General features: G+C 36.1%; 1 protein-coding gene across 3 annotated transcripts in view; it reads right to left on the bottom strand.

Annotated features, from left to right (window-relative positions):
- The window catches only part of ARFGEF1 (ADP ribosylation factor guanine nucleotide exchange factor 1), a 152,325-nt gene that overhangs the window by 57,464 nt on the left and 82,482 nt on the right, over window positions 1–12,379 (bottom strand). For all 3 annotated transcript variants that reach the window (XM_039246953.1, XM_039246951.1, XM_039246952.1), the window contains exons 10-14: window positions 11,383–11,617; window positions 4,141–4,240; window positions 3,896–4,035; window positions 3,681–3,789; window positions 2,791–2,992 (exon numbers count right to left, since the gene is read on the bottom strand). In XM_039246953.1, the coding sequence (XP_039102884.1) occupies window positions 2,791–2,992; window positions 3,681–3,789; window positions 3,896–4,035; window positions 4,141–4,240; window positions 11,383–11,617 (786 nt within the window). The remainder of the gene's footprint in view (window positions 1–2,790; window positions 2,993–3,680; window positions 3,790–3,895; window positions 4,036–4,140; window positions 4,241–11,382; window positions 11,618–12,379) is intronic.

Below are 12,379 nucleotides of genomic sequence, written 5' to 3'. Positions count from 1 at the left end.
ATTATATTATTAAAAGTGCAACAACTAATGTATTCACAAGGTAAGAGCACAGCAGAGGAAGTAACTGACAGAGATGGTTGTGATACACTTCCTGGGGAAGGTGACTGTGAAACTTAGCTTTGAAAAATGATTACACCGTTCATAAACAGTATGAAAAACATCCTAGAGAGAAGGAGTCATACTAACACGTGGAAGCATGAAACAGCATGATGTTACAATCAACAGCTCTGCATTGTTGGAAGGCTGAAATGAGATAAAAGAAGTGGCAGGTGATGAAGCTTAGAGTCCAGCCGATCCGTATCATGAAGGGTATTATATCCAATTATAAGAAGCTGTGACTTTATTCTCTAAAAGCAGAAGAGGAGAGAAGTAGAAGCTTACTTTCATTCACGACAGGCCACTCTAGCTAAGTGTGAGAAAAGACTAGAGAATAAATAAGACCAAAGAAAGGCCAATTAAAAGACTGCACTAGTCAAGGCAACAAATGGTGATGGTGTGAATTAAAGGAACGACTGTGGGGGATGGAGAGAGGAGCTAAACGGCACAGACACTTAGGAAGTAGAATCAATGGGATTTACTGAGAGATTAGATCTAAGGGGAAAATCTAAGGAACTCCCAGGATTCTAGCTTACAAACTGAGTAGCACCTCCGGGTTACTAGCCTAAATAAGAAATACAGAGACAAAAAATACAGGAGTTTTTTGTCTGTCTTTTGTCTTTGGTAGATGTATCAGGGAGCTGATTATGGAGAGAATGGAGACTGATAAATTCGGTGATGGACAATACTGAGTATGAGAAGCTAAGCAAAATCCAACAGAGTTGTCCACAGGCAATTACAGACACGATTCTGGACTTCAGTAGAGGTACTTATGTTAAAAGTAACAGCTGGCAGTGGGGACATGCTAGCACGTACGTAGTAGCGGAAGTCATGAAAAAGAGCATGATAACCTAGGAGAAATGACAAGGTAAGAAAAGAGCCGAGGGACAGAACTCGGGAGATAAACAGCCCATAACAAGACTGAGATGACATGGGTCAGCATGGCAGGAGGAACAGGACAGAGAGGTGCCACAAACACTTGTGGAAGGTGTACAATGGGACCGCGGTGACATGACGTGTGTGCTGGGAGCGCGGTGACACGACGTGTGCGCTGGAAGCACGGTGACATGAGTGACATGACGTGTGCGCTGGAAGCACGGTGACATGAGTGACATGACGTGTGTGCTGGGAGCGCGGTGACATGAAAGCATTCTCATAAAAGTAGGAAGCAGAGATCAAGTCCAGGGGCTGAAGGGGGGGTAGGGACTAAAGAGACCTCCACTTTGAGGTCCTATGACGACTCCCTCTCACTCCCAAGTACTTCAAATAGAGCTTGGCAGCGCTTTGCACACTGTTACAGACTGTACAGGTACTATTCCAAAATTAAATATAAATCGCTCATATATAGACTGTAATTTTAAGTACAAGAACCAGTGCCTTCAGGGTTCTTGACACACAGTTCCAAACACCAAATGTATGTTTGCTGAGAAACCAGAATTTCAATATGAATATCTAATTACACATACTGGACCTTGAGTCCCTCAGAAGCCATGGCTGTTTCATTCATCAAGGTTCCCTAGGACCTTGCAAAATGTCAGGAACAGATGGGACCTTGATAAATACTGACTGAAAAACTGGAATGAATGAAGTATTAATGGCTCTTTCCTAAAGCAATTTTACAAGATTTTATCATTTTATGACCAAAACATATACATCTAGTTTGTCAATTTTTTGCTTGAGAGTTAGGAAGAAATGTTTTCCAGTAGAAAAGCAAACCATGTAAATATACAAGGGAACTTTTAGCAGTTTATAGTAGCTAGATTCATGGAGAAATGTCAGCAACTTCCTTTTCCTTTACAGCTTCTCCTTGAAAGAGATAGGTAATTATAGGGAAAAAGTAGCATGGTAATACTGAGAAAGGAAACAGTCCAGGAGCAGGCTGATGCCATAAAGCTTAGTGGGAAAACTGACTTCCCAAGATCTGGGTCTGGCAGAGCAGCCAGGCTGGAAATGGAGGTTATCACCTAATCAACATATAAAAATGAAATTGATAACCATGGATCAATGACAAGAGTAGCACATTTGTAGAGGTGCTGGGGGTGGTTCAGTAGGTTTAGCATCCAACTCTTGATTTTGGCTCAGGCTGTGATCTTGCAGTACATGGGATTGAGCCCTGTGTCAGGCTCTCCACTGACAGTGTAAAGCCTGCTTTGGATTCTCTCTCCATCTCTCTGCCTCTCCCCCACTCACACTCTCTTACTCTCTCTCAAAAGAAGTAAGTAAATTTCTTAAAAATTAAAAAAAAAAAAGAGTAGCACATTTGTAACTCAACTGAAGAAAATATAAAACACATAAAAGAGCAATGCTGCCTAGCTATTAGAAGTTTCATACTGTAAGATCTTTGACCTCTCGTCTGCTTAGGAAATAAAATGGGATTTTACAATTGAGCTACTAAATGAACAATGCGACACTACACAGATGACAGGTTCATCAACGGCATATAACACGCGCTGCAAAATTAATTTAATGTGCGTTATAAGGGTCTGTTGGGCTAGACGACAATAGACAAGGAGAGCTGCAGAAGGAGCCAATAGAAGTCTTGGATGTAGAACTATGCTCAGTTCTAGTCAATGAACGGTGATAATGAGAAGGGAACAGAAATAATCTGAAGATGTAGACAAGCCCAGGGAAAGGGTGATACTGTACTAGCAGAAGGATATTCAATAACATTTCTCCTTAAAATTGGACACTCACAAATCTATTCCTTGTTCTATTATTTCTTTTTGTTGCTTTAGGACTTCAAATTGTTCTGGATTATCAGTGCCAGACATCTGTGTACTGTAACTGCCTATTCCTGATGATGACGTTGACTCCAGGGAATTTAAACTTCCATATCTGTTTATTGTCTCAGGGTGTTTGATTTCATTCGTCTCTTGTTCTAAGGGTTTTTCCTGACCTGTAAGTAGAAAGACTGATAGAGTAAATCATTATTTCAAAGAAGAAAATGTAAAAGGTTAAAAAAAATGTCAAGTAAGGCAAGATATTTTAATGCTTCTCAGATAACTATGCAATACAAACAAAATATTAAGTGCCATCCCAGACAATATACTTTGGTACTAAAACACACTGGAGTTAGTATCTGTATAATCTGCACCATTAAAAGTTCTTTTTGCAACTGCAGTGCTAAGTATCCACTGTGTTTCTGCTCTAGCTCATGCCTCACAAGGAATAGTTTTCACTCAAAAGACTACTGACTGATGTAATATTAGGGTAGACCTGTAGCATGAGCTTTTCTCCTAGTAAGGGTAAACGCTAAACACAGGTGAACAATTCAATCTTCTTAAAATATCTTGGCTTGTATAGGTTTCTTCTATAATTATTTTTTACTTAAGTTGCATAAATATGCTTTGCTTTAATGTGGTATTTAAAGTATTTCAAGGAAGATTTAGAAAGAAAAAAGTTTGGAGAACTAGGTTGGAAATTCATAACTCTAAAGCTTGTGTTTAACTCCTATAGAATACTTCTTTATCAGCTAAATGGATAAAGAGGTCATGAAACTGGCCTAATGGCAACTGGAACTTATCCTCTCCAAAGTATCACTTACTTGAAATGACAAACAATCAGAACTCAGAATGCCACCTTACCAAGAGTTGTCTGAGAGTTGGGATTCACATACTGATCCTTACTCCATTCAACCATACACTTCAAAATTGATACTAAGCATTCTAAGCCTTTTTTCCTCAGGCTCAGTTCCTACAAAATAATTCATAAAAAGAATAAAACAAAAAGATCTTTAAAGGAAAACACATAGCTCTTCCTTGGCGAGGTTTAAATTTGAAAATGCTTTTAAAGTTCCTACCTGAACATTACTCATACCAAGTTCTTGACTGCCCCGTCCTTGAGCAATTTTTGATAGATCATTTACTAGTCTTTCAAATATATTCGCTGCGTTTAAGTCACAGTCATAGTTTACATAAATATCCACTACACTCTGAGCATCTGTAACAATAAAATATATTACTTTTAACAAGAGGCATCTAGTATAGGAGTGTAGTAAATATCTCTTAATAAGAAAAGATAATAAAGAAGGATAATTTCAAATACCTGCACAGATCCTTGTCAATGTCTGAATAACCATCCATTTGTGGTCAAATGAGCTGGTAGAAGTTTCCAAAATGTATAGGAAAATTTCTTTAAAGAACACCTGTGATTAGGGGGAAAATACCCTTCTGTTTAAAATAAAATAGTATTTATAACTCATATATGTGATCAATTTTTAAATATCACAAAGCTGTAGAGCAGAGATTATGAGCCAGGCTCCTCTGAAGTTCAATTCCTTTTGAGTAGCCCTTGTGGTAGAAGCCCTGCACTTCACACTGCTGTTTGTTATCACAGCCACTACAAAAGAAATCTGCAAAGAGCTACTAGAGCTCCTCTGGGTGATAATTTCGAGAACATATTTATAAAACCAATGTAACTCATACTTCACGGTTTATCTCCCAAAGAGTATAAATTATATTCTGTCCATCAGTTATGTTTTACAGACATCATAGTACCAGGTGCCTAATTTTCCTAGATTTAAATGTACCTAATGTCCTAATCCACACAATAAAAATAATCCCTGACACTATGTTTTTATAATTACTCTTTTGGGGCACCTGGGTGGCTCTGTCAGTTAAGCCTCCGACTCTCAATTTCAGCTCAGGTCATGATCTAACGGTTTGTGAGTTCGAGCCCTGCATCAGGCTCCCCACAGACAGTGCAAATCCTGCTTAAGATTGTCTCTCTGCCTCTCTCCCACTCACGCACACATAGGGACTCTTTCTCTCAAAATAAATAAACTTAAAAAAATTGTAATTACTCTCACTGTGGAAATCTCTGTCTGTAAACAACAAACTATTTTTCAGTATTCTTTACACCAAATAATGTCAAATAAAAAGAGTTAATCAACCTAATTAAATAAATTACAATTTAAGAGCTAAGGAAGAATTTTTAGATTAAAATTTATTTTGGAAAAGTGACTTAAGAGGGGATAACTGAAAAGAAAACCAAAAGTCACATATTAACATTTGTGAAGGTATACTGATAACATGAGGTGACTAACATTTTCTCCTTTCTAACTGGGTGAGGTACCCCGGAAATGTGCTTTTCTTTCACAAAATCCAACACATTTCTATTACTTCCTTAATGTCAGCAGCATTTCCTATTAAGACCATAACTTTTTAAGAAGGTAGGGACTGGGTCTTTCTTGCTGAGTACTCTGTTCACACTGCAGTGTTTCCAAATGTATAGGAAATAAAATAAAGTAGGAAGCCAATAAATATTTATATACAATATACAAAATATATGTTAATTTACTATGTTATCGGTAAAGCTTCCAGTCAACAGTAGGCTATTAATAGGTAATTTTGGGGGCAGTCAGAAATTAACATGAAGTTTTGGCTATGCAGGAGGTGTTGCTAGTTCTGTATTGTTCAAGGGATAACCGTATACAGAATCTGAAAACAGAAAACACATTCTTCTTAAATGCACATGGAACACTCTCCAGGACAGATCACGTGTCAAACCACAAAACAAGTCTCAAAAATTCGAGAAGAGTGAAATCATAGCAAACATCTTTTTCAACCACAAATGTTTGAAATTAGAAATTACAAGAAGAAAAATGGAAAAAGTACAAATCTGTGGAGACTAAACAACACATTATAAGCAACTGGGTCATAACTACCTAAAGACAAATGAAAACAAATACAGTATCCCAAAATACATATGATGCAGCAAAAGTGGTTCTGAGAGGGGAATCACACCAATATAAGCCTACTTCAAGAAACCAAAGAATCTCAACTGAACAACTTAACCTTACACCTTAGGGAATTAGAAAAAGAAGAATAAATACATGGACCCTAACTCACTAAAAGGAAGGAAATGATAAAGATCAGAGTAAAAATAATAAAGACAGACTGAAAAGATCAATAAACAATGAGTTGATTCTTTGAAAAAAGAAACAAACTGACAAACCTTCAGGTAGACTGACCAAGAAAAAAGAGACAGGGCTCAAATAAATAAAATCAGAAATGAAACAGGATGTTACACTTGATTTCAAAGATATACAAAAGATCACAGAAGACTACTATGAATAATCTTATACCAACAAATGGGACAACTAGAAGAAATGTATAAATTCCTAAAAACACACAATCTTCTAAGACTGAATCAGGAAGAACTAGAAAATCTGAACAGACCAATTACTAGTAAGGAGACTGAGTCAGTAATCAGTTTCTTTAATCACTGTTGTTGAGCAAACTGGACAGCTATACGTGAAATGGTGAACTGAACCACTATCTTACAATATATACAAAAATTAACTCAAAATGATTAAATTCTTGAAGGTAAGACCTTTAACCATAAAACTCCCAGAAAAAAACACAGGTGGTAAGCTTCTTGACATTAGTCTTGGTGATGCCTTTTTGGATCTGATTCTAAAGGCAAGGGAAACAAAAGCATAAATAAACAAATGGGACTATATCAAACTAAACAGCTTCTGCACAGCAAAGGAAACCATTAATGAAACGAAAAGGCAACCTACTGAATGGAAGAAGGTATTAACAAGGGGTTAATATCTAATACATATAAAGAACTGATACAACTCAACAGCAAAAAACAAAAAAAACCCAACCAATTAAAAAATGGGCAAAGAGGGGCGCCTGGGTGGCTTAGTCAGTTAAGCGTCCGACTTTCGCTTAGGTCATGATCTCGCGGTTCGTGGGTTCGGGCCCCGCATCGGGCTCTGTGCTGACTGCCAGCTCAGAGCCTGGAGCCTGTTTCAGTCTGTGACTCCCTCTCTCTCTGACCCTCCCCTGCTCACACTGTCTCTCTCTCCTAGAAATAAATAAAACATTTTTAAAAAAATAATAAAAATAAAAATAAAAATAAAAAATGGGCAAAGGATACAAATAGACATTTTTCCTAAGAAGACATACAAATGGCCAACAGGCACATAAAAAGATGCTCAATCAGGGAAATGCACGGGCGCCTGAGTGGTTCAGTCGGTTAAGTATCTGACTTCTGCTCAGGTCATGATCTCATAGTTCGTCAGTTTGAGCCACGGATCAGGTTTTGTGTGCTGACAACTCAGAGCCTGGAGCCTGCGTCTCCCTCTCTCTCTGCCCCTTCCCCACTCATGCTCTGTCTTCTTCTCTCAAAAATAAACAAACATTAAATACATATACATATGTATGTATATATTCATATAAATATAAATACATACATATATGTATATTGTATGGGAAATGCAAATCAAAACCACAACAAGGAACCACCTTAAGCCTATCAGAACATCTAATATCCAAAAGATAAGCAATAAGTGTTGGCAAGGAGGTAGAGAAAAGGAAACTCTTGTGTAGTTTACAATGTAGTACAGCTACCATGGAAAACAGTATGGAGGTTCTTCAAAGAGCTACTATATAATCCAGCAATTCCACTAATGGATATCTCTACAAAGAAATGAAAACACTAATTTGAAAAAATATGTGATCCATATGCTCACTGCAGTGTTATTTACAAAAGACATAACAATCTCAGAGTCCATCAATGAGTGAATGGATAAAGAAGATAGCATATATAAACAATGGAACACTACTCAGCCATAGAAAATAACTTAAATCTTGTCATCTGCGACAACAGAGATAAATCTTGCAGGTATTATGCTAAATGAAATAAGACAGAGAAAGACAAATCCTGCACAGTTTCACTGACATGCAGAGTCCAAAAAGCAAAAGCAAACAAAAGGAAACAAAGCCCCTGTCTCCTAGATACAGAGAACAGACTGGTGGTTGGTTGACAGAGGGTGAGGCTGTGGATGTGCAAAACAGGTCCAGGGCATTAAGGGGTATAAACTTTCAGTTATATAAAATAAGTCTTGGGGGGGATGTAATACCAAGCATGGGGAATCCAGTTATAATTTTGTATTTAACTTTGTAAGGTAATAGATGGTAACTAGATTTATTACAGTGACCACCCTGCAATGTACACAAATGTTGAGTCACAATGTTGTACACCTGACACTAATATAATAGTGTATGTGAATTATATTCAACAAACAAATATATAAAAAAGAAAGTTTGGAACTCTCCAATTTATGGAATAAATAAAACCGCTAGATTGGGTGAAAGAGGAAAATGAAAACTTTAGCTACTCTATGGATTATCAAATTGTACCAATACGCAACAGCCTTCAATTGTATTTAAGATACCATGCCTATCAACAGGGGCTCTAGAAAAACCAAACTTTTTCAAAAAAGATTTATAGAGCACCTATAATGTAATGTATGTAGAGTAACAGTACTATAATAAATACTGTCTGCAAGTAGGTATTTTCTTGGAAGTTGTGCATAAACTATCTTCTGATATAGACGTGTAAGTTAATGTCCATAGAAAAATCACATTACAGAAACTCTGAAGTGAATATTCTCATAAAATGAATATTCATGTCATAACAATTTCAACACTGCTTTGCAAATTTAGGATTTCATACGTGGGCTTGGTTTTTTTCCAAATAGAATACAGTTTACCATGCATTTGAACATGCTTAGTATTTTCAAAAGCATATTTACACTTATCTTGTCTGATCCTCAATCTCCCCATAAGGGACAGTGGAAAATGAAATAGACGTATTCTCTTTAAATATACAGAACAGTATTACAACAATTTTGTAATGAGAATCTACCATCTGAGGACAAAGGAAATTTCTTACTAGTAGTATTTCCTTTTAAATTTGTGCTTCCAAAAATTTTATATATCGAATAAATCTGCATTGAATTTGCATTTAATCTACAAAAATAGTAATCCAAACTTAAATGATTTTTGTGATACCTAGTATCCTACGAATTTGTATTTCACAGTCTGCTAAACAGTGCTTTAAAAAGTTGTATTCAAAAATCTCTAAGTAAATGAATACACAGTTTTCCAAAATACTCTAATGGGAATCTAAATGCTTCATCATCAAATGAAAGACCTTTGGGTGAGTATGGAAGCAAAAGTTTCAAAAGTTTTTTTTTTTTAAATCTCTTTCATTTGTAGTTCCTGAAGATAACTGGAAAAAACTATCGAAAAATAGCAACTATTCCTACTTAGTTAAATGCCTTCTGTTATTTTAACAGAAGACAAACCAAAATTTGACAATATATACCCACCAGAAATTGTTTCCTGTCCAAAATTTGTACCCAATATAAAAACTTTTCACTTAAAATACCAAGGCCTTATTCTGTCTTATTCCCATAATATTCTATGTGAATTTTAATAGATACTGTAGATTAGTAATACAGTCTCATTGTTTTAACCATCTCAAATCTCTGGGAAAATGATAATTTATCCTTTCATTGAGCTAATAAATTATCAGTCTTTAGTTAGGATTAAACATAAAATTTATAAAAATTATAAGTAAAAGGTATTGGGAGCTACAGGCTTCCAATTAAGGAAAAGATAAATCATGGTAATGAGAAGTGTAGTCAGTGGTATTTTAATAGCATTGTATGGTGACAGATGCCAGCTACACTTGTGGTGAGCAGAGCACAACGTATAGAGCTGTCAGATCACTATTGTACATCTGAACCAAATGTAACATAGTGTCAACTACACTTCAGTTTTTAAAAATTGTAACAATTAAAATGTAAACTGCATAGCATATCAAACATATAGTTGAAAGCTGACCAGCATAAAAGTGTTTCTAAAATGTACACTGTCCCAACCAAGACAATATTTTTTAATTTTTTTGATTTTTTTTTTTAATTTATTTTTGCGAGAGTGTGAGCAGGGGAGCGTCAGAGAGAGAGAGAGAGGGAGACACAGAATCCAAAGACAGGCTCCAGGCTCTGAGCTGTCAGCACAGAGCCCGACGTGGGGCTCAAACCCACGAACTGTGAGATCATGACCTGAGCCGAAGCTAGATGCCCAACCGACTGAGCCACCCAGGCGGCCCCCAAGACAGTATTTTAACAACTGATAAGTGGAAACAAGCACCAACTAAATTGGGTAAAACATAAAAGTACCATTTTAAATACTGAATTATTTGAAAGTGAAAACAAAATATCACGAACTAATACACCTGCATTATATTTGCAGCCATGGCTGGAAAACTACTTAATTTATTAGTTTTACCAGGTCTCTGGTAATGTTTAGAAATATAACATACACATTAGAAGAATAATACAAAGCAAAAATTAAAATGTCAAATTCCTAAAATAGAACCCTAAAAATATAATCCTTACTCTTTAAAGTGTCCCAAAACTTTGATGGCTTAAAACCATATATAATGTACATATTTGCAGCTTTCTTTTAAGATAACCAAATGTATTATTATATACCATATACACAATGGCAAAATTATTATAAAGACCGAATTAACTCAAGACAACTAGAACCACTCAACCAGAATAAAAACCTTGAAGGCAGGGGCTGTGTCTTAATTTGATTTTGTATCCTTGGTGTTTACCTAGTGCTTAGTACTTCATCATTTAAATGGCTAACTGAAAAAAAAGGAGCACAACTGACCCTTGAACAATGTGAGGGTCGGTGCACTGAGCGCCATACAGCTGAAGTCTACGTATAACTTTAACTCCCCAAAAACTTAACTACTAATAGCCTACTGTTGACTAGAAGCCTTACGACAACATAAACATTCAACTAACATGTATTCTGTATTATATATTGTATTCTTATAATAAAGTAAACTAGTGAAAAGAAAATGTTACTAAGAAAATCATAAAGAGGTGGGGCGCCTGGTTGGCTCTGTCGGTTAAGCTTCCGAGCTTGGCTGTTGGCACAGAGCCTGCTTTGGATTCTCTGTTCCCCTCTCTCTCTGCGTTTCCCCTGCGTGTTCTCTCCCTCTCAATAAATAAATAAACTTAAAACAAAGAAAAAAGAAAATCATAAGGGGGAAGCCCCTGGGTGGTTCAGCAGGTTAAGCTTCTGACTCTTGACCTCGGCTCAGGCCATGACACTGCAGTTCATTAGTTTAGGCCCCGCTCTCAGCTACGTGTCAGTAACGAAGCCTGCTTGGGATTCTCTCTCAATCTCCCTGGCTCTCTCTCAAGACAGAAAGGAAAGAAAGAAAGAAAGGAGGGAAGGAATCATAAGGAAGAGAAAATACATTTACACTATTGTACCTGCACTTAGTGAAAGAAATTCACATGTAAGTGGGCCTACTTAATTCAAAGCACTATTGTTTAAGGGTCAACTGTTCACAACAACACACAAATATTATTTTACATTCTGAAAAACTTTCCAGGGTGTTAATAATCTTATTTAACATGAAACAAATGAAATACCCAACATGCCTAAATGCAGAACATACCTCAATTTGCATCTTCAGATGCGTCTTGAAGTTTGACAACAAAGTAAGAAATATGGAAAGAGAAAGCTCAAAAACCTCTGGAACAGATGAGACTCCATTTTTTGAGAGTGCAACACACAGATACTGCTTAATAGCATTAATAAACATCTCATTTGTCCTGAAAACAGGTCCTGCATTCTGCAGAATGGATAGAAGTAACTGCAATGAAAGAATCTTGGATCGTAACTCATGAGACCTAAAATGTAAAAAAGAAGGCACAGTATATGGACAAATTTAGCATTATGGTATTAAAAGGCTGTTCCAAAGATATTTCCTGGTACCACATAATTTCACAAACTTTTAAATGGAGAAGAACAGAAAAGTCTACAACATAAACAAAGTACAGTATATGAATAAGCTTCGCCACTAGTGATAGGTTAGTTCCAATTACGTTCTCAAGTACCACATAATTTCATAAACTTTTAAATGGAAAACAATCATCCACACACATTTAAAATCAACATACTGTTCCACTAGACAAGAAAAATGAAGATTTATTCCTTCTTCCTTTCTTTCCCAAGCCTATTTCACCTTTTAGAAAACATCACGAACTCTTCCCAGATTAACTACCATATTTAGTATATAGTAGTTCCATAGTATAGAATATATGATAGTTTAGTATATAATATAATGTGCTTTTTTTTTCCTAGGCATGCTACTCAAAAATCCTAAACAAAGTTTTGGTTATATGAACAAGTTACAGGACTTCAAGGTTACTTTTTCAAAACCACTTAAGTTGTTTTCTTTTTTAAAATTCAAAGAGGCTTTCAGAACATTTATTTCTCTTAACAATTTACCCATTTATTCCAAATATTTTAAATAAGGAAAAGGAAAAAACTGCCTTTTCAGCTTAAAATTTCACTCTTTTCTGATCAATATACTATGCCATATTCTGATCAGTATCTAGCCTTATAATTATCAGATTTCACAAACACAATTTTTCTCCCATAAAACAGGC

Source organism: Hyaena hyaena, unplaced genomic scaffold (genome assembly GCF_003009895.1).
Source record: "Hyaena hyaena isolate Hyena2069 unplaced genomic scaffold, ASM300989v1 scaffold_287, whole genome shotgun sequence".
NCBI lineage: Eukaryota > Metazoa > Chordata > Mammalia > Carnivora > Hyaenidae > Hyaena > Hyaena hyaena.
The sequence above is the reverse complement of the archived record's forward strand: the minus strand, read 5'-3'. Positions and strand labels throughout refer to the sequence as shown.